Source organism: Lepidochelys kempii, chromosome 1, assembly GCF_965140265.1.
Source record: "Lepidochelys kempii isolate rLepKem1 chromosome 1, rLepKem1.hap2, whole genome shotgun sequence".
Classification (NCBI taxonomy): Eukaryota; Metazoa; Chordata; order Testudines; family Cheloniidae; genus Lepidochelys; species Lepidochelys kempii.
This window is the reverse complement of record NC_133256.1, coordinates 47,941,521-47,969,449: the sequence shown is the minus strand read 5'-3', so window position 1 is coordinate 47,969,449 and position 27,929 is coordinate 47,941,521. Positions and strand designations below refer to the sequence as shown.

General features: G+C 42.7%; 1 protein-coding gene across 2 annotated transcripts in view; it reads right to left on the bottom strand.

Annotated features, from left to right (window-relative positions):
• The window catches only part of KL (klotho), a 79,571-nt gene extending 66,890 nt beyond the window's left edge, over positions 1-12,681 (bottom strand). Inside the window, exon 1 of one of the 2 annotated variants that reach the window (XM_073341681.1) lies at positions 11,889-12,681. In XM_073341681.1, coding sequence (XP_073197782.1) covers positions 11,889-12,653 — 765 coding nt within the window. In that variant the 5' untranslated portion in view covers positions 12,654-12,681. The remainder of the gene's footprint in view (positions 1-11,888) is intronic. The other variant, XM_073341671.1, reaches the window with a different exon arrangement.
• Positions 12,682-27,929: the final 15,248 nt, after the last annotated feature.

Below are 27,929 nucleotides of genomic sequence, written 5' to 3'. Positions count from 1 at the left end.
TTGCTAAGGACATTAAGCTGTAAATAGATTTCTAGGTTGACTTTTGGACTTACAAAATAGCAAGGCATTTCCAGAAAATAATCTCGCCTGGCTGATTTTAAACTGTCCTGTTGCTCTGTGCTGTGGTGGTAAATTGGAGTAAAACATAAGTCCAAGATCAATGGCTATGACAGCCTTAAAATTGGAGAAATGATTGTCTCAATTTCAGGGAATGCTGGGAGTCTCAAAATTAATTTATGTTCACTAGAGCTGGTTGAAAATTTTTTCAACAAAACACTCTTCCATTGGAAAAACATAATTCATTGAAATGCGGAAACCTGTTGATTTTGACAAATTTCCATCAGAAACCTGCCTGATTTCCTGACAGCTTTTGGACCTCCTCTGCAGCCCACCTAGGAGGCTGCCACAGAGCCAGAACCCCCAGGCTCCCCAGTTTGAAAGCCAGCTAGCTCTCTGGTAGTCAGGCAGCTGGGGGACCCAGCTGGCATGGGAGGTGGGAAGCTGTTGGAGCCCCAGCCAGGTGGCATGCTGCAGATCTGGGGTTTCCGGCTCCCAACCTCCAAGCCTCCTGACTCAGTCCAGGGATCCCGGGGCTTCTAGGCTCACTGTTTGCCTGCCTGTTTTGAAATGATCAAACAACATTTTTTTTTCAAATAAATGTTTTTAATAATCTTTGTTGCACAGAGAATTTATAAATTTTTGGTTTTGTCTGAATTGAAACAAAAACAGATTTTGAAATGCTCCATGAAACTGAATTACAGCTGGGCAGAGAATGGCAATACACATAGAAATGAAGAGCCATGGGTTTTGCATGTCAGAGAGGCAATGTACTTCAATTTGGGCAAATTCAGAAATGCTGGAAGGTAGTTATCAAGGAGCAGTGCTGGACCAAGTTATGCCAGTTAAAATTCAAAATATCTCCATTGACATCAGTGCAGATATACTGTGTAAAACTGGTGTTAAGCGGGAAGAGAATCAGTTCCAGAGTCTGACCCACAGTATTTAATTTACAATTCTTTTGCCCACCCACAGAATGCTGAATCAGTGCAAGTTATACTACGTTACCAATTATGGGTGAGATTCACCAGCATCGTCTGGCTGCTTTGAGCTGCTCAGACAACACAAAGCAGCCATAAATCTGGTTTAAAAGGCAAATTAAGCCTTTCTTACGACTGTCTTGCCCTGCTGAAGCAGTGTGAGGTGCCTCGAGCATGCCCATAAATCTGATCCCCATATCCAGTTTTATGACCAAATTAAATCAATGACTAATGTACATCATCTTTGAATTTCGCTCATTGAATCCAACTCCTACTGATGGTACCCTACCTCTCACCAGCCTACCCTATCCCTGCAAGAAAAAAAATACTCTCAACACCGGTTATCTGCACACGTATTATTTTGGCCATATTTCAGGTTAGTGAGAAGCAATAGTTGAAGCCAGGGGAAATTCACCTTTTGTTTTTCGTTGTAGATAGATTTGTGAAAGGAAGATTTTATAACTCAGTGAAAACTTTATAACTTTACTGAAGGAGTTAGTGTTGTAAAGAACACCGAGGGCCAGATTCTGCAAGTTACACCAGTATAAATCCAGAAGGACTCCTATGAGTCCATCAGTGTCTCTGGGCCCAATTGTGATTTCATTTCCACCAAAGCAAAAAAGACATTAGAATCAGGCCTCCATAGGTTTAAATCCTGAGTAGGAGATAAGGACACCAAATGTCTTTTACCCCAGAGTTCCTGTATAGCTTTCTGCTAAGACGTGCTGAATAGAGATTGCTCTTCTCTTCGTCATAGCTCACACAGCTTTGCTGTCTTCAGTCAAGAAGTAAAGGCAGGAATTACAAAATTATAAATGCTATCAAATTAAGCTATCAATTTCACCCTTTAAAAACTGAAGTTGGTTTTTATTCCAAACACCCAGACAAAAGTACGGTTAGGGATTATTCCCACCCTTTACCTGGAATACTAGGGAAAATTTGTGAAAATAAGGAGAAATGTAAAAATAAAAATTTGTACAACTATAGAGTAGAACTGTGCATCTCATGAGGTATTTAAGGAGCACTCTGTAGAAGTATTCAAGTCAAGAAAGCAGCCACTCCTGCAGCCCTTAATCATAACAGCAGGCCCACAGCCCCACTATTTCCAATGGGACTACTCCTGTGAATAAGGGCTGTGGGACTGGGCACTGGATCTTGATCAAATCCCACTGAAATTAGTGGGAGTCTTTCCATTGACTCCAGTGGGTTTTGAATCAGGCCCTCAAAAGTACAATTATAAAGAAGTAAAGGTTCTGAGCTACTTGATTGAAGTGTAAGTACCAAGAGCAGGGCCGGTGCAAGGATATTTTGCGCCCTAGGCAAAACTTCCACCTTGTGCCCCCTCTCCTCTGTCGTCCGTCCCCCCCCCAGACTCGCACACAATTGACACAAAGTATTAGCAAAATAATGCAGCAGCAATTGCCAGAGTCTTAGATCTGAAACAACTCAACAAAAATAGTTTGCCTCAGTCGACAATCTCCAAAAACTAGTAAACATAGCACTATAACCAGCCTGTCAGGCTGCGCGTGACGAGGAAAATGACGTCATTGCCACTTTGTACCGTAGTGAAGCAGTACGCTTGTCCCACCCACCCCAGACACTCTCCCCAGATCACAGCCCTCCCCAGAGGCCCCCAGCACACAACCCCCCTGTCTCCCCCCGGAGCCTGGCAAGGCACACAGCGTCCCCCCCACATCCGCCTAAAACCCGGACCAGGGCACTCCACCTCACTCCACAGCCCCCTCCCCAGCTGGCTTGGCCCGCTGGTTCCCCACCTTGCCCCCAAAGCCTAGTCCAGCACACAAAGAGCCCCCCAGCCAGGCACACAGCCCCCCCACTTCACAGCGCCCAGCCAGACATGCAGCCCCCCTCCGCCTTCTCCCGCCCCGGCACACAGCACTCCCCCTCCACTTTCTCCCCCCCAGCCCTGCTCAGCAGACAGCACCCTCCCCCAGCACACACACACCCCAGCCCTGCCTGGCACATAGCTGAGTCCTGCTCCCGTCTCCAGAGCATGGCATGCAGCCCCCTCCAGCCCAGCTCACCCGCGCCTCAGGCTGGCTCACGGGACCCTGGCCCCGACTCCAGAGCTTGGCATACAGCCTCCCCACCCTCTCATTTCTCCCCCCGGCCAGCCACGCCACACCGCCCCTCCTCCCAGAGCTTGGCACACAGAGTCTCCCCCCCCCTCCCCCCGAACCCACAGCACCAGCAGGCCCCTGCCTCCCCACCACAGGGCAGAGCCCCCCGGGCAGCCCATGGAGCCCCCTTCCGGCAGCCCAAGCCTTCCTCCTTGCCCCACCCCCTCAGCCCTGGTGCCCAATGCTCCCTCCCCGCCGCCCACCTCACCTCCTCAGGTCCGGTGGAGCCGGGGCTGGCCAGGGGGCTGGCACCTGTAGGGGGAGAGGTGGAGGCAGAGCGATCAGCGCGGGGGGGGGGGCGCGACCCCAAGCCCACACCCTTCCGCCTGGCCACCTCCTACCTGTGAGCTCATCGCCGCTCATCCCACCGGAGCCCTTTTTGGCGCCCCCAAATCTTGATGCCCTAAGCAGCTGCCTAGTTCGCCTAGTGGTTACACCGGCCCTGACCAAGAGGTCCTTACCACTCTATCATCTTCTATTAGATTAACATAGAAAAGGGTATCAACAAAGAGCAAACACCTTTTGACTTTCAGTCCTTCAGTGCCGAGTAAAGTTTTAGGAAGGATTCTTTTGGTGACTATCCAAATGCCCTTTATCTTTATTAAACTGCAGTTAACCAATAGTTCACTATCTTCCTGGCAGTGAGCAGAAAATATCCTATCCAATATGTACCAATGTCAAACTAGAACTTTGATCTTAAATAAAAATATTGGCACTGCTTACAGAGGAAAGCAACAACAGAGAATTTACACATTGAGTTTGAATAGCATTTCCTTTTATCTCTTCAAGTTCTGATCAAGACATAATATGCCTACAGTTGAATGACATCCATTTAGAGCCTAAACTTATCACTCTTACACACCTTGAATAGCATCTTACTTCACAAGTAGCCCTAAGTAGTAGAGTAAAGTTAGCAATTGTGGTACAACTGGGACTTTATTTACTCAGACTGAGTATTTGAAAACAACTCATTCTGTGAATGTACTGTGCAATCATATGCTTGGAGGACAAAATGGGATTACTTTCATCCTTTCTGCACCAGGTATTTACAGTTGATTTTTATAAAAATACAGCCAACCCAAGAATTCCTGCCTTTTGTTTTAGCACAGTTTACAACTGAACTCTTACTTTTTGTTTTTAATTTTTTTCATTCATGATAAAAGCTTCAAAGAGTCTCTCACCTCACAAATGGTAGAATTTGTGATTATATCAGAACCACCTACATCAAGAAGATTACATTATAGGAAATCATGATGTCTAGTCTGAATTCTCTATACTGGTTTAATTATACTTGTTCACCATCTCTGACACTTTAAAGCCACATGACTCAAAAGATGAGTGATTAATTTCCATTGAAATAAAATATTTGCAAACAAATACTATCCAAGAAGAGGAGAGGAAAAGATATTAAAAGCTAGAAATTAGATAATTTCTTATTTGTTTCCATTTCCATTGTAACTGGTAATATTTAAAAAAAAAGGAAGGGGAAAATCTGCATGATGTGACAAAACAGGATTATTTACAGTTGCTCCTTGTTAAAAAAAAATCTGTTAGATGTATTTCTACAATAACTATCAGGTGTATTCACCTCTAACTGGGCCAAGTTCTGCTTTCAGCTATTTCAGAATAAATAGATCAATTGACTTCAATGGACCTACTCTGCATTTCCAAGTGAAAACAATGTGGTGCACCGACTATGCATTATTCTTATTTAATATAAAGGAGGTAGTGTGCATGCACTGAGAGGAGAAAGTTCCTAGATTTAGAATTGTTCACACTTTTTAGGGTTTAGTGTTCAATGGTCAAACCCCAAAAGGTCAACACCTAAGCACAGTATTTATCCAGGAAAAGGAGAGGAAAGTCAGCATCCTGTCTGTGACGTGACTGGTTTCTAGGCAGCAGCTCCTCTCCACTTCTTAAAGAAATAAATGTGTTCTTTGATTTCTGAAAAAAATGCAGTTTATATTGTGCAAATTGGCCCAAGTTCAATGCACAAACAATTCACTTGGATCAAGAAACAGAAAAAATGTATTTGCAGAAACAGATCATTTCTCTGATTCTTTGAGGAGAAAGGGGACCGGCCACCAATACTCTAGTCACTCAGTAAGGGGACACGAACTCTTCTCTTCCCTATCTGAAGGATAGTGTTGCCCCTTTTCAATTCGAGGGGCTCGTCAAACTTCAGGCCCTTGAAGGTGTTCCAAATGGAAGTATAAACTGATAATGGAATCTTATATTTTCTTGGATGCAATCTTGTTTATTTACAAGGAATGTACAAGGTCCTGCTTCTCCAAATGCAGGAGGAACTAGAATAAAAACAATAGCTTCTTAGGCCTAGTCTACACTAGAAAATTAGGTTGGTTTAACTATGGCAGTCAGAGACAGAGCTGGCACTAGGCATAAGCAGACTAAGTAATTGCTTAGGGCCGCGAGCAGCTCAAAGGGCCCCACGTTCGCTTTTTTATTATGTGTTGTGAGTGGCGCCCCCCCGAGTTTCCCGCTTAGGGCCTCCAATGAGCTAGCACCACCTCTGATCAGAGATGTGAAAAATCCACACCCCTGAGTGGCACTGTTTAGATGACCTCAGTCCTCATGTAGACAGCGCTAAGTCGACAGAAGAATTCTTCTACAAACATAGCTAATGCCTCTTGGGCAAGTGGATTACCTACGCTGACAGGATAATCTCTCCTGTCAGCGTAGGTAGTGTTTACACTGAATCACTACAATGGCGCAGCTGTGCCACTGTGAAGTTTTAAGTATAGACATGCCCTTAGTTTACAGTCCCAAGCCTCCTGAGTCAACACTAGACCCAAAAACCCTCTCTCTAGCTTTTTTCCAGGGTCATACACCATGCTCACAGGCTGTTGCTTGGATTTTTTGCTTCTTACCTCTGAGTCTGTCTCTGTTCTGACTGTCTTCGTTTCTGTATCTGCACCCCAGTTTCTCTCTCTCTCTCTCACTCACACACACACACACACACACAGTGGAAACCTCCGGCTACACATGCTGGTTTGTCAGGTGTGGTCCCTTAACCGTCTCTTACAACGATCTGAAGTGAAGGGCGCATTCACACATCAGTTTTAACAAGGTTCTAATGCGGCCCATAACAAGATTTAACCCAGCTCATAAAAACAGGATGCATCCTACATTTGTCAACTTTCTACCATTCTGTTTTCTGACTGTAGACTTGAGCGGGTGTCAACTTCTATGGATTCAACCTGTTCTATTCAACTTCTTTTGTTAATAAAAAGGCACATAATTGTACCTATTTCTTACCCAGTTTTGGAGTCTGAGACCAGTCAAAAACAAAGCGTTAGCTTAAGAAAAATATTCATTTTCCCCAGTACCCTAAAACTAAGGGCCAGATCTTCAGCTGGTGTAAATCAGCATAGCTGCATTGACTTCAGTAGAACTATCCAGTGGTTTGTTTCCTACATACACTCACAGAACAAAAATAATCTCAACTATACTCACCTACATTATACATCTTCCTTACTATTTATTAGTCATACAAAATGTGCCTTATTTTATCAATTCAGAATTTGAAATGAGGCTACCACAAAGAGCTCTGTAACTAGTGAGTGGACATTTATAGAACACGTTATGACGCTTTCCAGCAGTACCCGGGGTTGTGAGGCACCTTGCTAATACCTGCCCTTAACGTGAGGAAGCTATAACTGTACCTTCTGCTGGTCAGCTCTCCAACTCTACCTGACAAGGCAACACAAGCATGCACCTCTAGGCCTAGGCAGGCCCCACTGTCTTTCTACACGTTAGCAATAGGTACACTGCAATCTCCAAGCTCTCTGAGCGTATCCCTGGAGGGCCCAGCCCCTGGTCCACTGGACACCCACAGAATTCCCAGATCCACCGTTCCCAAAGGAGTAGTACACCCCTGCTTACCAGATTCACCTCAGGATCACAGCTCCGTTCAACTCACAGCACTTAGATTTGTTAATAGTGAAATCAAGTATAAGTTTATTTAACAAAACACAGAGACTGACGTAATAACAAGTAGAAGTATTGGAAACAAATAGTTACATATAAAATAAAATCATAACATGCATTCCAGAACCTAGACTTAATTAACTAGATACTTTCATGTCTTGTAGAGTAATGTTCACCCAAAGTCTTTTCAGTGTTTTACAGTCTAGCTGGGACCCTTCTTTCATATGACAAATACGCTGTTAGCTTGTCTCCTCAGTGAAGGATACTGTGTTTTTCTGTGCATTTCCTGACGTACCAGACTAATCCTTTGATCTTAGTCATAAACAGGATACTCCTCTGCTATTATTTTTCTTCCTGTAGATTTTCTCTCTTGTAGATTTTGCAATTTTTTTGACTGACTTTTAGCTTAGTGTGCATATAAGCTTCCATTGTGAGACATACAATGCACAATACCCATGTGGCCAGACAGAGAATTAAGCATCTGTTACCTCCTGCCTGAAAGGAACATGTCCAAGTATGTCACTTCCCAGATACCTGCCTTAACTCCCAGACCTTAAGAATATACTTTTTTTAGTATAGCTACATAATTTCTGAAATATTATCCATACATACATTTCACAATGATAAGGATGACCAGTGGGCTACGGACTCTCAGTAGAGACCTCACATGCCAACCTTTGGTTATGCAGCTATTTCACTCAAGGAATCCCTGTAAAAATCTTTGTACCCCTCTGTGCCCTCTGGCAGTTGGCACTGAGAAGTCCCTGTGTCGCGCGTGCTTATATTTCTATCCAAAATTAGCACCTGTGCACATGCAGTTTCACTAGCAAGCACTTTAACATTTTCAACAGGTGGTGCTATTGGACAAATCCTACAAAGGTGACTTCTATAGGAGATGAAGTTGCCTCAGCACTTCACAGGAAGCTCACAGCATTTTGCAGGATTGGGCTCTAAATCATGAGAACTACTGTGCACCTAAAAGAGAGCACAAGAAGTGGTAGGTTGGCCAGGGGTTATGACAATAAGCATTCAAGTGACTATGCAACATGATTAGGCACATCTTTAGGCACCTAAATTTAAGCAACGTATTTATGCTTGCAAGTATTCATGATGTATTTTAAAAGTTCTCCATTTATAATGTTTCATTCCACAATTCCTACATGTCAAAGTATGGAACCATATACTGGATTTTCAACATTATAAACATTTTTTTTAAATTGTCACCTTTGCACTAAAGTTCAAAAATTGAAAAATGTTAATCGCAAAGCAGAAAAAACAGTGACTACATAAATTAAAAAGTTGAAAAAAAAAGAAAAGAAAGAAAGGTAGCACATATAACAGTTAAAAATGAACACACAACCAGACACATTCAGACCCAGGTAAATGCACAAAATTCCACTGACTTGTTTATACCAACCCTGAATTTGACTCGCATTCTAATTATTATCTGATTACTTATTTAGATAATAAATAACTTGTCCTCAGAAGGAGTTCAAAATCCACATTAGTATCTGTGGGATTTAAAGGATTTGAGGGACATGAATTAATACTTTATGGTAATCAACATTCTGTAAAATGCATCAGTATAAAGACTTGCGCAAGCTTCTTTTTGCTCATAAAGGTCTTTGTTTGAATAAAAGCAAAAAAGAAGCTAGAAACTCTGTACATATTGTAAATTAGGGGATAAATGTGAAAGGACATATATATTGGAGAGGTAGGGTGTTCATCTGTTGATAGGCAAAGAGTTGAGAACAAAGGAGTTTTTCTGAAGATATTCAGCAAGCTTGATTTCACTGGGACAAGTAAGGAAGGAGAGGTAGTAGCGGAGAGACTCAGGAGGTCAGTCCGTGGAGACAGATCAGATGACATGCTGGGACCAGGGGAACTGGGACCAGTGGGGGAGAGAGACTGGGAACAAGGAAGAGAACTGGTAATGGCTGGACATTGGACTGGGAGCAGAGTAACTGGGAATGGAAGCAGGAGGGGAGCCTGGCACTCGGACAGGAAGACTAAGGGGGAGACTAGCGTGGGCTGGGCAAGGAGACTTGGATTGGGATGAGAAGCCTGAGGAGTGGAGATCTGGACTAGAGTGAGGAGCTGGGTTGTGGGTAGAGACAAGACTGACACAAGGATAAACTGGACTGGATGGGGCAGAAGGGGTCAGATTTCAAGGTAACAGACAAAATAATCTGTGTCACTAGCAGTGCTTAATTTATGCCGAGGCTTGCTAGGGCTGAGCCCCGGCACCTCTAGGCTTGGCAGTTCATAGCCTCAGCAACTCTGGGCTTGCCGTGTCAGTTATGAAAGTAAAAAAAAATTGCTTGAGCTCTGGCACAAGTTACATTACAAATTAAGTACTGGCCACTAGTCAAAGCCTGGAATGAAACCCAAGATTCTTGAATCTCACCACTGCTCTGCTGTCAGCAAATATCCATGAAAACTACCGAAGAAGTGCATGTCTCATCCTCATCTAGTGCTGGTCCACAATGAGGATGACAACCTATCAATGTTACTCAGTTAATCAGTGACTCTGTTAGCTCAAGTGGCAGTGGTGTGTGTGTGGATTTAAAATCCCCTGCTGATGATCCACGTGGGTGTCAATGTGATGTTACATGATGGAGTTTGGGGACGGGAGGAGTGCTTCAGTTTGCTTTAAAAAAAAATTAGAATTTTACACACACCTGTAACAAAAACTGTGTTAAAAGAACATTATTAAGGTTGCAAAATAAAGCACTCAAAAGTTTTGAAATGCCTGTGCAACTTTAATTCAGTCCCCTTATGAGTATACATTATCATATGTTTTTTAAAATCACATACTATTATTTTCTACAGGACCTTTGCCTCATTCAGTGCACTGAATGGGATGGTGCTGCCACACATCTTCCAACTATTGCAACAGGGGGGTGGTTTATTCACAACCCTAAGCAACATAAATTATGCCTGCATAGGCTATTGTGTAGACATAGCGCTAGCTACTATAACACAGGGAGGTGGAGTTCCTTCAGCGATGGAAAAAACACTTATGTCGCTGTAGTCTCTGTCTACGCTATGGTACCATAGCTATTCTGCTGTAGCACCTGTAAAGTAGACATGGCCTAACACAAAAGAGGCACAAGTACTGAAGGGAAAACAGAAATTTTCTTTGTATCCAAAGATTAATATTAATTTGTGCTAGGTACAATGAACTTTGTACTTTGTCAGTGAAATTAAGACAAAATTTGTAGGTACTTTTCTGAACTCTGATTGGCAAATTGCAAGTGCTTCTGCCAGATACAAAAATTCACAAATATGACCCAACAGGTAAACTATACAACTGGCCATTTGTATAACTGGTTAGGAAATGATTTTTTCTTGTTCAATATTGTCACAAAAATGCAGGTGAGAAATAAAAAAAAACAAATCTCCATTTTGTTAAAGTTTTGTCCGGTCAAGAAAACATTCTGATGGAAAATTTTCAACTAGCTCTGTCATCTACATTAATCTATGAAAATATTTTTCTCAGAAATATTTTACCACTATACCAAATATTTCCACTGAATCTTTAAAAGGAGATGCTACAAGTCAACATATCTGGATGATTCAATTAACACAATTACACAGATAGAATTGAGTCTACAGATCTTTTGGATCACAATATGTAACTGTTCTACAGTGTATTAATGAATGAAATAATGTGAGGCTTAGTTTAATTTATTTTCACGAGTTAGGGTGGACCGTAAATGCAAAGTGCATCCACAAGTTGCTGTGTATAGACATCGTTAACTAACGAAAAGATAGCGTATTACCCAGCTCAATGTAATACGATATATATTTACACAGTACCAAGTCATGTTTTATCTTAATTTACTATTTTATTTCAGTTTTGTAAGAGGCTTTTGCTACACGTTATTTGAGTGGAGAAGACAACTACATCATTCCATCAGGCAGACATACGGCGCTGAAACTTTTTTTAATATTGCAGATGGCATAGTCTGAATTTGCAGATTTACTATAGTGGCAATGTTAGCAAGGATGCCAAATGTATTTCATCTTCTCTGGTGGATGGCAATGAATTCACAAAGTCTGTGCACCACACAAAAGTTCAGAGGTGGATAGACATTGGGAAGATGAACATTATCTGCAAGCAATCTACAAATATGTAGAACTCCACCTCATCTCCTTTGCCTGTCTCTGAATCCCATTCATCTACTCTAGAAAATATCCCCTCTGTCTCAGTAAATCCCAGTGTAAGATATTTACAGATTTCCCCCAACCGTTCTTAGGGTAGGCGTACATCGTTTGCAATGCTCGTCCTGGGAGCCTCCTTTCTTCCACGTTTCTTCGACCGGCAACTCCTGCCAGGCATTTCCCAACTTGGCCAAGCCCCCGTATCACTGCCAGTGGAAATCTGCACTAACAAATCTGACTGTGTAAACCCCAGCTCCTGAGCCGATTCCTCGTTGTGTGCGAGAGACAGCCCCTTTTCCCTCTCTTCCCCTCCACTACCCACTCACCCCCCGCTTCTCTCCCCTGTCCAGCCACCGCTCCTTCCCAGCTGCGGGAGGGATTTTCTCTCCTCTCCAGCTCAGAGGCGGGCTAGGAGAGGAGACTGCGGCGCTTTCGCCTTCTCCCTCCATCCCCACTTGTGGGGCAAACTCCTTGGGCGGCCATCCAGCTCTGCACCCCTCGCTGGGAGTGGGCAGCACCCCGCCCCGCCCCATCCCTCCCTCGGCGTCTCCTCCCCTCCCCTCCATCCCCTGCCCGCCGGGCGCCCAGCCCGTACCTGCAGGAGGTTGTGCGCCGCCCTGTAGCCCAGCGGCGGGCCGCCCTTGACGCCCGGGGGCAGCCTGCCGGTGGCGTAGCCGTGCCAGGCCACCACGTAGGGGTTGTCCATGGTGAGCCAGTAGCGCACCTGGCCGCCGAAGTGCCTGAAGCAGAGCTCGGCGTAGTCCCGGAACAGCTCGGCCAGGGCCGGGCTGGCCCAGCCCCCGTAGGCGTCCTGCAGGCGCTGCGGCAGGTCCCAGTGGTAGAGGGTCACCACGGGCTCCACGCCCCGCTGGCGCAGGCGGGCCAGCAGGCGGCCGTAGTGCGCCAGGCCGGCGGGGCTGGGCGGCGCGGTGCCGTTGGGCAGCAGGCGCGCCCAGGCCAGCGAGAAGCGGTAGTGGGAGACGCCCAGGCGCCGCAGCCCCTCCGCGTCGCGGAAGAGGTTGTTGTAGCTGTCGCTGGCCACGTCCCCGCCGGCGGGCGCCGGGGGCTGGCGGGCGCCGGGCGGCGCCGCCCGGTGCGCGAAGGTGTCCCACACCGAGGCGCCTTTGCCGCCCTGGCGCCAGCCCCCCTCGGCCTGGTACGCGGCGCTGCCCGCCCCCCACAGGAAGCCCGCGGGGAAGGCGTCGTAGAGGAAGAGCTCGTCCTCCGGGTAGGGCCGGCGGGCGAAGCGAGCCCAGGTGCCCGCGCCTTGCCCGGGCTCCCCGCGCAGCCGGCGGCCGCCCAGCAGGCAGAGCAGCAGCAGCAGCAGCAGGCGGCGGCGGCGCGGGGCCGCAGGTGACATGCTGCCGGGAGGGCGGAGAGGGGACGCGTGTGAGCGCCTGGCTCCCGCCCCGCAGCCCCCTTTATCCCCTCCCCGCCCCGCGGGTGGGCACGGCCATTAATCATTACCTAGGTGCTCAGCGCCCTTCGGCGGCCTCGGCCGGGGGGGGGGGGGCGAGCTGGGTGCCCGGGGGGCCGCCGGGCTTCGCCGTGACTGGGGGGGGGGGGTCCCAGGGTGCGCGGCCCGCGCTGCCAGAACAGGGAAGGGGACGGGGAGCAGCTGCCCCCTAGGCTCCAACTCTTCTCCCCTGAGAAGCAGCGCGTCGGTTTGTCTCTTTCCCTCCCCTGCACCTGGAGCAAAGACCCACCAGCGCTTCAGAGACAAACGCTGCGGGACCCATGGCACAGGGCGGTTATGGCCTGGGTACCTAAAACGCCCTGTGCTGCCTCACTTTAAGCCCGCGCCTTTGAAAACGAGCCCTGTGCTGCTGCCGCCTTGCTCCGCTCCCTTCTCTGGAGAGAGCCATTTAAAACCACCTCTGGGTGTTTTCTGTGAACCGATTACATGAATGATTGCTGGAGCGCAAAGGCAGGTGAGAAATAACCTCCGGCTCCTGCGGAGCAGTATGGCATACTGTACTGGGGAAGGAATCTCTCTGCACCCTCACGCATGAGCCCAAATCTGACTGGGGAGACACTTATTTCTGTAAGGAAATATTGTAAGGAGAGTGATCACTTTAGATAAGCTATTACCAACAGGAGAGTGGGGGTGGGGGGGTGGGGAGAAAACCTGGATTTGTGCTGGAAATGGCCCAACTTGATCATCATACACATTGTAAGGAGAGTGATCACTTTAGATAAGCTCTTACCAGCAGGAGAGTGGGGTGGGAGGAGGTATTTTTTCATGCTTTGTGTGTATAAAAAGATCTTCTACACTTTCCACAGTATGCATCCCATGAAGTGAGCTATAGCTCAGGAAAGCTTATGCTCAAATAAATTGGTTAGTCTCTAAGGTACCACAAGTACTCCTTTTCTTTTTGCGAATACAGACTAACATGGCTGTTACTCTGAAACTTATTTCTGTGTTATCAGCCCCAGGCTTGGGATGTGACAACGAGCACGCTTTTAAATGCAAAGCACTGATGCAGAATGGGTTTATTGGACAGAAGTGATGAGTTTCACCAACTATAAAAGTCAAAATAAAACAGTCTTCAAGAAACTTTTTAACAGGCGTCTAAATGTCAACTCTTCCAGAGCTCTTGAGACAAATGTATGATTAAATTGCCTTTCATGGTCATTTTTCCACCTGTGCGCATGGACAATTAGGAAAGAAAGGAGGAAAGTACAATACCATCCTTTAATCTTAGTTCCAACAGTGGAAAAAACTGACTGTGACGAATTAAATGTTGGCATGTATTTAAGACTAGCGTATGCTGCTAACTGGAAGGCTGTACTTTGACTCGTTAGGACCACAAGCTAGAATCATACCGACAATCACAGACAATAGAAATGGAAATGACTTATAATGCCCTGGAGTTACAACCCCCTTGCAGTACATTTACATACAGCACTTTGTCTAGCAGTTTTAAATGTCAGAGGCACAGCGGCATTAACATCCTATAGAAAATTACCCTAAAATAAATGTATCCCACGTTTTTCATGGTACAATATCGAGAGTCATCACAGCTGCGATCATTCCATTCATGCAATAAAAAATTAATTGACCAAAAACTCTACACTCTCACGCAGGCGTATACTAGTTTCTGGGTGGCCACCCACAGGCAATATCCTATTTTCCTTTCTGGAGGGGAAGACTATGGTATATGGTTGTTTGCTGCATGCAAAAACGTTTCAATTAGAAATGCCTCACAGATCTTCACAGGGCAAAATCCATCAAGCAGTGTATTTAAGTTTAATGATTTTAGTCACTCCCTTTAATTGCTTGTGTGAATGTGATATGTGGACTGTTTCTAAAGGTCAGGTTTCAAATGGCTACTCTTCTTATCTCATTTAAACCAAAAAAATCCGACTAGAGCAGTCAAATAAAAAATGTTGAAAAGGCCAGTATTTAAAATTCAAATATTGGGGCATCTAAAAGCAATATGCATCCGCTAGAGAGGCTGATAACTAAAGATAGATGTTCCCAGGAGATAAAGTTATTATTTAACCAAAGAATGAAAGTATTATGATAATTTAACTATTTTTAGAAAAATAATCATCTGCAGGGGGGGAAAGGCAAGTAATTGCTTATAATTCATTGTATCTTAAGCAGCAATTGCTGCTGAAGCTGGAGGTTTTACTTATTTTTCAGGTTGGGTCTAACCTTTCACAAGCACGACAGACCATTTTACTTGGCTTTTGATAGTGTTCCATCTTTTTCCCCTTTGCACTGATTAGACTTGAAAGGGTTTGTTTTCTTTGTTTTTTAAATATAGGAACCCACATTTGTCATACTGGATCATACTACTTCTCCATTAATTCTGACTAATTTATTCTTCTGTCAGATGGCTAGAGCTTTAAGTTGATGGCTGTACAACGGCAGACTGTACCCGTTAATGCTGTGTGCAGGAAATTTATTAAATGGAAGCAAATAAGAGTGTAGGTAGGGGTTGATACTGTGATGGTGGTTAATCAGCTGCAAGGGGTGTATTTCCAGGCTGATAACCAGACAGTAGCAGTACAATCTGATCAGCTGAATAAATTTGACTCCAGTTCAATTAAATACAGCAACAATTGTGGTTCAAACGGGGCAATACAAAACAATTCTGGGTTTGTGCTGAGTAGCACCTAAAAGGTTTAATCAGTGGCTCCAGCAATAAATTAGGACTGGACACCAATGAAACATTTCAGTGCAAAGAGCAGTTTAATTTTTCTGGTACTGTACTGTGAAAATACCTTGTTTGTTGGAAGAAGAAAAGGAGTACTTGTGGCACCTTAGAGACTAACCAATTTATTAGAGCATAAGCTTTCGTGAGCTACAGCTCACTTCATCAGATGCATATCGTGGAAACTGCAGCAGACTTGTGTATATATAAAGTCTGCTGCAGTTTCCACGATATGCATCTGATGAAGTGAGCTGTAGCTCACGAAAGCTTATGCTCTAATAAATTGGTTAGTCTCTAAGGTGCCACAAGTACTCCTTTTCTTTTTGCGAATACAGACTAACACGGCTGTTACTCTGAAACTTGTTTGTTGGGTGGTCTATAAGTTTTGCATTACTTTTAAACATGCTCTTTTGTATAACATGCCATGTTGCTGTTCTCTGTTTTTTCCTATGAGTTTACTGTTTAAGGAAGAGAAACATATGATAACTATCACTGATATTAAAGGTAGTGACCAGAAGCTCCAGTTATACTTGGGCCCTTTGTGCTGCACAAACACATGGTAAGAAACAGTTCCTATTCTGAAGAACTTACACCTCAGAACTGCCACAGACTTCACTGTGTAATGAGTGTAGAATGAAGTTCATTCAGCTACTGATCAAGGTTCTTAAATCTATCTAGTTTATCCCATACCATGATATCGGAGTACCTCACAATGTTTTTAATTTATTTATCCTCACACCATCGCTGTGTTACCACTTAAACAGTTTTGCATTTCTTAAATAGAAGATTTGTAAGTCATCTTTGTAACTAAACTGTGCTCAGTGGTAAAAGTAAATCAAAATAGGAAAGGGAACTCACGTGTTTTGGAGGGTGTTGTGTCTGGTCATGACATCAGATCATCTTGAGGTGTGGGATGCAGCAAGAAGAGGAGACTGCGGAGAAGAGAAGAAATGTATCTTTAACAAACAAGCCCACAGCCATCTAGGTAAAGGTGTGGAGCTGTGCAATAGCGCATCTCTGAAGCTCCCCACTCCCTTTCCAATAAATCCCATTGTATATATTTAACCAGGAAGGAGACTCTGAACTGATATAGAAAAAAATACAAATGGGGGAGGGGAGGGGTTTCCCTTGGAGAATTTTTAAATATCGGATACAACATTTTTGAAGATGTTTCACGAGAGCACTTTTATGAAAAAGGCAACACATCTCATATAGTTCCAATGACAACTATATATTCTGTTAAAAAAAAAACCAACAGTGAGTTTTCACCACTAACATCAAGGCTCCTGTCAGTCATGCACACTTAAAAATAAAAACCATGACAGGTGTTAGTAGAAATGAAGAACAGAGACAAAAAAACAGGGAAGGTTATCCTGCTAGTCTGTGCATACAATACTGGGCTCATTCCCATCCACAACTAGATCTCTCAACCCCCTTCCTCTTTCTTGGTCATGTCCCCTGAAAGCTAAGTTAACGGTTACATATTTCATTGTAATATTTTGACACAAGACTTTCTATATAACAGTGCCTTTTTTAAAAGCTTTCATTGTCTCCCAGATTTTCTCTTTTCTTTTCCTTCAATTCATTCCTTTTCCCCTCTCTTACTCCTATATTTGTCTTTCTCTTTTCATTAATCTTTAGTTTTCTCTATAATTAACTATTAGTTCCCCCATGCTTTTTCTATTGGGCTAGTCCTCTTCCTCCACCTCTTTTATCTTAATTTCCTTCATTCCCCCCACCATCCTCTCAATTCACACACACATATATATCCAGTTCATCTCACCCCCTTCCCATGACTCACAAGCAGGGTGTGAGAATGGAATATTTGGAGTGAACACAGTTCTCTCGATCACTCTCCCATTCTTAGCTTCCCATCTTCTCCTTCCACCCCCTGTTCCTATCTTCTGTCAGGCCACATCCTACTTCCATCTTCAAGTCTCTTGCTCCAATCTCTTACATTTTCCCCCAGTCACTCCTATTTGATTCCATCTCCACAAAGGATGAAAGAACTGACATGGCTGTTTTATTGCCTCTAGGATCTAGCTAGGTCTATCTTTTCTTCCAGAGAAGAAGGTAAGGCAGTATCAAAATGTGTCCCCTTCCTATGCTCTGGCCCTGAATGGGTGAGGAAGTCAACAGAGGAACAGATCTTCCTCTAGAGAACAGAAGATTGGTAGAGAACTTTTCCTGACTCGGACATCTTGTCTTCTCCTGTCAGGTTCAGCTACTATTCCATCTATTGGCAGGAAGGCTGAGGACCTCAGAAGCTCTAGCACCTCCTTATGCTACTAGTTCAGATTCCTTCAGAGGCCTCACTTCACCAGCCAAAGAAGATGGGAAACTCTGTGGGACAAAGTCCCAGTAAGAGGGAGAATGAAATGAGCTCTCAGTTTGCTTTTAATAGAGCAAACTGTATTCTGCCATTCTCCCGTTTAATTTCAGGTTGAGTTGCGCCACCAACATTTTGAAACCAGTTAGGTTTGGTCCCCAAATACTACTACAAAAGCTTGATTGTGTGCCACTGATTCAGTTTAGAAGTGACAACACTCTAAAAGTACCTAAGGTGACCTTTCATATAAGAACAGCATCCTTATTTCAGGTATACCTGAAACACTTCAATTCACTGTTGACAGTCCTAATCTTTCAATACTGCTGGCCAGGTGCCATGTCTACTATGATAAGTAAGATCCACAAGGTTTAAATGAATAGATAATGTTGTCTGTCTTAGTTACTATTAAAATGAATGCAATGTAGAGTTTTCAATATAATTTATGTCTGTAAAATTCTGTCCAGACAAACAGTCTATAGATCACTTTCTGCAAGGAGACTGATGAGAACTGCTCTTGCTGAAGTTACACAGCAGGACAAGTAACTGCTAGGAAAATTCATATTTATACTGAGGAACTGAATGATAACATAGGTCAAGTACTTGTTTCTTGCTGGGTACAGCTCATGCAAATATTGGTCCAATTTACTATGAAAGGAAGATTTGGTTCAGCAGGAATAAGTATGGTTTTAAAATATAGTAGCATTGTGTGTATTGCTGCAGTAAATGTTCCATTCACGTTTTCCTTCTTAATGAAACTACATTCAGGGAATTATGTAATTTTAAATTAAATTGGGCTGACACTTCGTAAACATCTAATTTTAAACTATAATGCACTGCACCTTAATACATGTACAAAGAATTTGTATGGCTACACATACAAACATAAAATCATTATATTCATTATATCTTGTTAGGCACTCAATGGCCTGAAGGCATATGGTGCCCGCTAATAAATATAATTCTTGTATTACATGAAATATTTTAAACCATTTTGATTGATTATCAAAAACTATATTTGAGTCTGAAACAGAATGAAGTACAGTAGCTACTATCCAGCATAATTCTGTAAATCAAGACCTTGCAAAAGCAAGGGCAGAACAGAAGAGGAACCTCGTAGTAAGACTGTCCTCTTCATGCATTCTGTTGCTATCAATCCCATTCAGATCTGATATTCCACCATCATTGCTACAATTATCTGTCCTCTTCTTTCATCTGTTGCAACTCTGTGAAGTATAGTGACTTGTGGGGATAACAGGGAGGGGCTGTGGAGGATCACTACATCGAAGGCTGTAGATACCAGGTGGCTGTAATGTTCTAACAATTCATGAACATCCTGCCCGTATCTGATTATTAGTCCCCTTTACCCAGCAGTGAAGTCTAGAAATCTTTGGTATCTATATGCCTGTTAGCAAACCAGTATATTTGGTCTGCCTTTGCAATAGGTGGGAGAGAAGACCCAAATCTTGGTTGCATGAAGTGATGACTGGAACTTGGTAGAGGCATATTTGGTACACCCTTAGTCTCAAAACGCAAGCAGAGGATTAAGTGTCTTGCAGTTCTGTGCAGGTTCAACTGTGGTGCTAAGATCAGCAGGGAGAGGGAATTGGGCAACAGTTTTATTTCCTTGTCAATATTCGCCAACTCTGGACAAAGATGCTGTCTAAATCCTGCAGCATGGTAGAAGAGGACACTTCCACAAAAATAAACCTTTCATTTAAAGTGAGATAAAATAGAAGGATGCATGTTCTAGATGTAAGATACTCAGTTTAATATTTGACAAGACAAACCTTTTAAAATTTTTCCAAGATTTCCAGACTTACAGTAAATGCATCTACCATTGAGCTAAACCACCTAAATCTAACACCTACTAGGTGTCAAACTTTTAATTAAATGCTCTTTTATATATGCCCAAAATATAATCTGTGCAGGAAGTTAGCTTGAAAAATGCACTGCATTCTGTATGACTGAGTTTTATATTTGCACAGATTTATGGAAGAATGTATCCTTTAACAGTTATAGTGTAGGTATTGCTCATCTGAGTCTAAATGAAAAAAATAAGTTATATTTCTCTTTGAGGACAAATACTTTCACATAAATACAGTACACCCACAGAGAGAAAGATGGACCATGATGAAAAGCAGACCATTCGAAACTCGCTTCATAGGAGACAAGATCAAGATGTCTCTTGAATTTAAGAAGTTTGTTACCGTTACTCATTGTAGAGAAACCCATACATTTGGTGAACATAGAGAAAGGATTCATTATTGCCACAAAGAAAAGGAGTACTCCTTTTCTTTTTGCAAATACAGACTAACATGGTTGCTACTCTGAAACCTGTCATTATTGCCACACTTACTGTCAAGGTAACAAAGAATCAAGATTTTTCTATAAGATTTTTCTATCTTTCATGTACCAAGAAGTACAAGAGATTTTTTTATTGACTTAACTAAGCATCTATAGAACATGCCTTTAAAGTGGATTTTCACATGTGCAATTCATGGCCATACATAATGATTGATTGATATTACTCTTTTCAGTATTAACTTTGTGACCTGGTAGCAGATACCCAGCAAAGTTAATTTTGTCTTTTATGATTAACTTTGCACTTGAACTCATGTGGCCAGATCATCAGCTGATGTAAATAAGCATAGGTACATTGAAGTCAATAGAGGTACACTCATTTACTCTATCTGAGGATCTTGGCCGTGTGTCTTTTTATTATTTCTGTTTTTGGTTCTCCTTCAAACTTATATTTCATTAAGGATTTAAAAAGCTGATCAACTTATTAAACATTTTTACATGTTTAGCACACCCTTCTACATTCTATACCCATCAGCATAGTACCTGTGCATCTAACACATTTTCCAGAATTTGAGATTATCATGCTTTTCAGCTGCTCCAAATATTCTTTCTTTAAAGTAAAATGAAATGTAGCATTGATATTTGAAGGTCCTCCAAACAACAATAAAACACAGAAGAGTAAATAATGAGGTTCTTTGAGATGTGTGGTCCCTATTTGTATTCCACTGTGGGTATGTATAGATGAATAGACTGCCCATAATTCCAGAATATTAATGTGCATCCAGTTCTCTCGGGGTATACAAGTCCTTTTGGCATGTGTCTGTCCATGCGGGCTCCCCAGCCAAAAAGGGAGACATCTGTAATGATTGTATTGTCTGGTAAGGGGAAAAGGAAGGGAATGCCCACACATACTTGATGGGGATCTTTCCACCAGAGTAGGGATGATGTTACCTTGGTGGGAACTGTTACTATGATGTTCATGAACCGTTTGTGGGTGAGTACACTCTTTGAAGCCATGCCTGTTGGCAACAAATGTGGAGTCTGGCAAATTGTGTAACATAAGTGCATGAGGCCATATGTCCCAGGAGAGAAAACAAGTCCTGATTGGTGTTCCAGGGTTGTGCATGAATTGATCTATTATTGTCCATTGCTTGGAATCTTTCCATCAGTAGAAAAACTCCTGCTGTGACTGAATTTAGGGTTGCTCTGATGAAGTCTATAGTCTGTGTTGGAGTGAGACTTTTCAAAGTTTACGATGATCCCTAGGGAAGAGAGGAGATGAAGCATTAATGAAATCAACTCGTAGGCTTCTTGATGTGTCTTGACAATGAGAAGCCAATCGGTGAGATAGAAGAAGCTGGTGAAGTTGTCAGGTCTGATATGGGCTGCTATGACCAGGAAGACATTGGAAAAGACCATATAATCTCTATGGATAGAAATTCCATGCTTGAATGATGACTATAACTGAAGGAATATACTACTGACCACCTGATCAGGGGGGTAACAGTGATTGTGAAATGCTCAGGGAGATTAGAGAGGCTATAAAAACAGAAAACCCAATAATAATGGGGGATTTCAACTATCGCCATATTGACTGGGAACATGTCACCTCAGGACAGGATGCAAAGATAAAATTTCTGGACACCATTAATAACTGCTTTTTGGAGGAGCTTGTCCTGGAAACAACAAGACGGGGAGGAGCAGTTCTTGATTTAGTCTTAAGTGGCATACAGGATCTGGTCCAAGAAGTGAATATAGCTGAACAGCTAAGTAATAGCAATCAAACTGTAATTAAATATAAAATCCTTTTGGTGGGGGAGGGGGAATACCACAGAAAACCCCCCACAATAGCATTTAATTTCAAAAAAGGGAACTACACAAAAATGAGGAGGCTTGTTAAACAGAAATTAAAAGGAACAGTCACAAGTATGAAATGCCTGCAAACTGCATGGAAACTTTTTAAAAACACCATAATAGAGGTTAAAATTATATGAATACTTCCCGCGTTGTTCCCCCCCTGTCATAAATATAAAGGGAAGGGTAAACCCCTTTGAAATCCCTCCTGGCCAGGGGAAAGCTCCTCTCACCTGTAAAGGGTTAAGAAGCTAAAGGTAACCTCGCTGGCACCTGACCAAAATGACCAATGAGGAGACAAGATACTTTCAAAAGCTGGGAGGAGGGAGAGAAACAAAGGGTCTGTGTCTGTCTGTAGTTGTCTTTACTGGGGATAGACCAGAAATGGAGTCTTAGAGCTTTTAGTAAGTAATCTAGCTAGGTATGTGTTAGATTATGATTTCTTTAAATGGCTGAGAAAAGAATTGTGCTGAATAGAATAACTATTTCTGTCTGTGTATCTTTTTTGTAACTTAAGGTTTTGCCTAGAGGGGTTCTCTATGTTTTTGAATCTAATTACCCTGTAAGATATCTACCATCCTGATTTTACAGGGGGGATTTCTTTATTTCTATTTACTTCTATTTTTATTAAAAGTCTTCTTGTAAGAAAACTGAATGCTTTTTCATTGTTCTCAGATCCAAGGGTTTGGGTCTGTGGTCACCTATGCGAATTGGTGAGGCTTTTTATCCAACATTTCCCAGGAAAGTGGGGGTGCAAGTGTTGGGAGGATTGTTCATTGTTCTTAAGATCCAAGGGTCTGGGTCTGTAGTCACCTAGGCAAATTGGTGAGGCTTTTTACCAAACCTTGTCCAGGAAGTGGGGTGCAAGGTTTTGGGAAGTATTTTGGGGGGAAGGATGCGTCCAAACAGCTCTTCCCCAGTAACCAGTATTAGTTTGGTGGTGGTAGCGGCCAGTCCAAGGACAACGGGTGGAATATTTTGTACCTTGGGGAAGTTTTGACCTAAGCTGGTAAAGATAAGCTTAGGAGGTTTTTCATGCAGGTCCCCACATCTGTACCCTAGAGTTCAGAGTGGGGGAGGAACCTTGACACCCCCCACACACACACACACACACAGGAACACACAAACACTAAGAGGACCAAAAAATGCCAGCATGGCTGAATAAAAGAGGTGGTTAGAGACAAAATGACATCCTTTAAAAATTGGAATTCAAATTCTACTGAGCAAAACAGAAAGGAACAAACTCTGGCAAGTCAAGTGTAAAACTATAATTAGGCAGGCCAAAACAGAATTTGAAGGTTAACTAGCAAAAGACAAAAACAAAAAGCAAATAATAATAATAATTAAGTACATCAGAAAAAAGAAGCCTGACAAATACACTGTGGGGTCACTGTAAGATCAAGCTGGCAAAGGAGCACTCAAGGAAGACAAGGCTGTTGCAGAGAAGCTAAATGAATTCTTTCTATCAGTCTTCAGTACAGAACTTGAGATGGAGATTCCCACACCTTAGCCATTATTTTTAAGTGACAAAACTGAAGAAATGTTCCAGATTAGGGTATCAGTAGAGGAGTTTTTGGAACAGATTGGTAAATTAAACAGTAATAAGTTACCAGGACCAGATGGTACTCACCCAAGAATTCTGAAGGAACTCAAATATGAAACGTTAGAACTACTAATTGTGGTATGTAACCTATCCCTTAGATTAGCCTCTGTACCTGATGACTAGAAGATAGCTAATGTGGCCCCAATTTTTTTTAAAAAGGCTCTAGAGGCAATCTTGGCAATTCCAGGCTGGTAAACCTAATTTCAGTAGCAGGCAAATTGGTAGAAACTATCATAAAGAACACAATTATCAGACACATAGATGAACACTATATGTTGGGGAAGAGACCACACGGCTTTTTGTAAAGGGAAATTATGCCTCCACAATATATTGCAATTCTGTGAGGGGCTCAACAGCCATGTGGACAAGAGAGATCCAGTCGATACATTGTACTTGGACTTTTGGAAAACTTTTGACAAAGTCCCTCACCAAAGCAAAGTAAGCTGTCATAGGATAAGAGGAAAGGTCTTTTCATGGATCAGTAACTGGTTAAAAGACAGGAAACAAAGGATAGAAATAAACAATCAATCATTTTCAGACTGGACAGAGATAAATAGCAGGGTCCCCTAAGAATCCGTGCTGGGACCAGTGCTGTTCAACATATTCATAAATGATCTGGAAAAGGAGTAAACCGTGACATGTCAAAGTTTGCAGATGATACAAAATTACACAGGATAGTTAAGTCCAAAGCAGACTGTGAAGAGTTACAAAGGGAATCTCACAAAACTGGATGACTGGGCAAGAAAACAGAAGATGAAATTTAATGTTGATAAGTGCAAAGTAATACACATTGGTAAATATAATCCCAACTATACATACAAAAAGAAGGGATCTAAATTAGCTGTTACCACTCAAGAAAGAGATTGTGGAGTCATCATGGATAGTTATCTGAAAACATCTGCTTTACGTGCAGTGAGAGTCAAAAAAAAAAAAGTAACAGAATGTTAGTAATCATTAGGAAAGGGATAAATAATAAAACAGAAAATATCATAATGCCACCACATAAATCCATGATGTGCCCACATCTGGAATTCTGCGTTCAGTTCTGGTTGCCCCATTTCAAAAAAGGTATATTAGAATTGGAAAGTTACAAAGGTGGGCAACAAAAATGATTAGAGCTATGGAACAGCTTCCAGATGAGGAGAGGTTAAAAAGACTGGGACTGTTCAGCTTGGAAAAGAGATGACTGACAGGAGATATGATAGAAGTGTATAAAATCATAAATGGTGTTGAGTAAGTGAAAAGGGAAGTGTTATTTACCCCTTCTCATAACATACAAACCAGGGGTCACCCAATGAAATTAATAGGCAGCAGGTTTAAAATGAGATAAGGAAGTACTTCTTCACACAATGCACAGTCAACCTGTGGAACTCATTGCCGGGATGCTGTAAAGGCCAAAAAAATAACTGGGTTCAAAAAAGAATTAGTTAAGTTCACGGAGGATAGGTCCATCAATGACTATTTGCTAAGGTGGTCAGGGACACACCCCCATGCTGTGGGTGTCCCTAAACCTCTGACTGCCAGAAGCTGGGACTGGAGGGGAAGGGTGAGGATAGGTCACTAGATAAACTGCCCTATTCTGTTCATTCCCTCTGAAGCATATGGCAGTGGCCACTGTTGGAAGACAAGCTACTGAGCTAGATGAACCATTAGTCTGTCCCAGTATGGCCATTCTTTTGTTTTTATGTTCTTATGGCCCCTTCCTCCACACCAACCAACATTAAGTCTATCCCCCACTTCCATTCCCACTATTACCCCACTTCTTGCTGAGGTCACTTTCTCCCTTGGATTTTATCATCATATCTTGCTGCCTTTTCAGATCTTCTTTCAGCTTACCTGATGAATAGTTGATAACAATCTCTGTTGGATCAGTACAATCCCAGGTTTGCAACACCCATCTCATGGAACTAGAGTCCTGGTCAATGCCTCATTACTGTGACATCTAGTAGGGTCCTTACTGTGTTCCCTACCCTCACCCAGCACTGGAGGAAGGGCAAGTCTTTGAGCAGCCACCACATTTATGGGCTGATCTACACACAATGTACACAACTAGATTAGTTTAGAAATGGATATTGTTAAATTGGTATAACTGGTATAAAGGTGCTTATATCAGAAGAACTCATTTCTGTATATTTTGTGGAATAAGGTCTACTGATGATAGAACTTTTATATTAGTATAACTGTCCAAAGTAGGGGATTGCATTAGTTTAACGATAGCCATTTTAAACCAACATAATTAAATTGGTACAAAATTTTTTTTTAGATGAGCCTTGTATTCAGAACAGGAGGAACGGGCAATGGTGAGATCATAGCAACTTTTGAAGCCTTGTAAATCACAGTTTGCTCATCATGAGATTCCAGATGAGTTAATAACACATAATGGCTCACAATTCACATGTGGCTCATTTTGGCGATTCTTATTGATATATCAGATCAAGCATACTACATCAGGCCTTTACTATGCACAATCACGTGGGTTAGGAGACAAGTCAGAACAAACAGCAAAGCACAGAAGAGAACAAACCAACCCAAGGAGGATACTAGCTCTTTTTCTTCAGGACATTTAGGATGCTACTGATTTTGCACCTGTACTGACAGATGTAACACAAGCCCATTTAGTCACTGACAGTAAAGGAGCACCAAACAGAGACTTCAGGTAGCAGAGCCACCTCAGTGGCTGAAAAGGGCAATGCTGATAGCACTGTTTTAAGAACAAAAAGTAGCCATGTGCTCAGAAATTATTACAGTTCAGACACAGCAGTTACTGACTGGTTGTATAGGTTTGTAACTGTTGTTAGGTATTATATTATACTTGCATTTTATATATTTTATGCTTGAAAAGAGAAGTTGTAATTAGCCACTGACCCTGTGTTGAGCCAGGAGCATGGTCCTTGGTAACCCAGTCACAGGACAAGTGAAGGATTCAAAACATTCCATTGTGACCTTCCTGATTGTGAAGTTCCTGACTAACAGCAAATCTTCATCCACAATTTCCCCAGCATCCCTGATAAACACATGCACACCATGTCCAAATTCTGCAATCATAAGGAGTAACTCCCCTGAATTCAGTGGAGTTATTCCATGTTTACTATGAACTGAGAATTTGGCCTCTGACCTTGCCAAATTACCTGTTCTCAGCCCCCAATATACACATACACACACACACACACACACACACACACAGCTAGTATGACAAAGGAATGTGAAGCAGGTGGAGGTGGGAAGGTTGTACATGTTGTCTTGGGTCTTGTAGCTAGTAGGCAGTGGAGAAAGGGATTTGAATGATTGTAGAGGCCCAGCTTTGCTAGAAACGGACCTGAGACTGATAATGAAGAAGAAAATATCCTGCTCCAGAAACCATGATCTTGATCAAGTCTTCTGCTTTTAAAAGCTTCAGGCCTTAATAGATGACCTGTTCAACTTAGATTTAGTTTGCTCAGATCGATAGCTCCTTGGGGCAGATCTTTGTACACATCTTTGCATTATGCGTGTGAATAGTGCCTAGTACAACAGGGTTTCAATCCCTAGCTTATGGCCATAAGGGACCTATAGGTTAATGCAATACAAATAATATATAATATTTATAGCTCTTCCCCTGAGTTGTGGCATAAGTCTCCTCCCTTTTCTCTCCCAGGTGCTTAGAATTGCTAATGTTTGCAGTGGCTTGTAGGTCCTCAAGTCTTTATCTTGGTGCCTGGTTCTTTTATTCACGGTGACCCCTCACTGGGCCTGATATTGGGTGCTGTCCTTTGAGAAATCGCTGATAATACTACTACTGGAAAGTAGTGTAAAGCCCAGGGGCCAATAAAATAAACAAAACAAACTTTGGCAAAGGAATGACACATCAATAATAATAGTATAACAAAGTGAGGAACTTTATGAGAACATGAAAATAGGATTTGAGGAAGGAAGGGGTTAAGGCTATCTAATAATTAACCAATATTTATAAATAAGCTAATTCTCCAGCTCCTCACATTCAGACTTTTCCCCTGAGTGGGGCTGGGTCCTCTCCTGACTTCAACCAACTCACTGGTTTCCTTGGTCTGGAATCCTTCTGGGATCTCATCTGGTCAAAACTGTCTCTAGATCCTAGTCACTGCAGTGCTGGAGCTGCCTGATTCCTCCAAGGAGAGTCTTAGGGGGTACAAACTCCCTTCAGGGAAGTAGTAATTTAGCAGAGCCTCCCTGAGCCACGTTGTCTCTCTCTTAGGGTATGTCTACCTTGCAATTAAACACACATGGCTGGCCTGTGCCAGGTGGCGCAGGCTATGGGGCTGTTTAATTGCAGTGTAGATGTTCAGGCTCGGGATGGAACCCAGGCTCTAGGACTCTGCAAGATGGGAAGATCCCCACATCTACACTGCAATTAAACATCCCCTTAGGTTG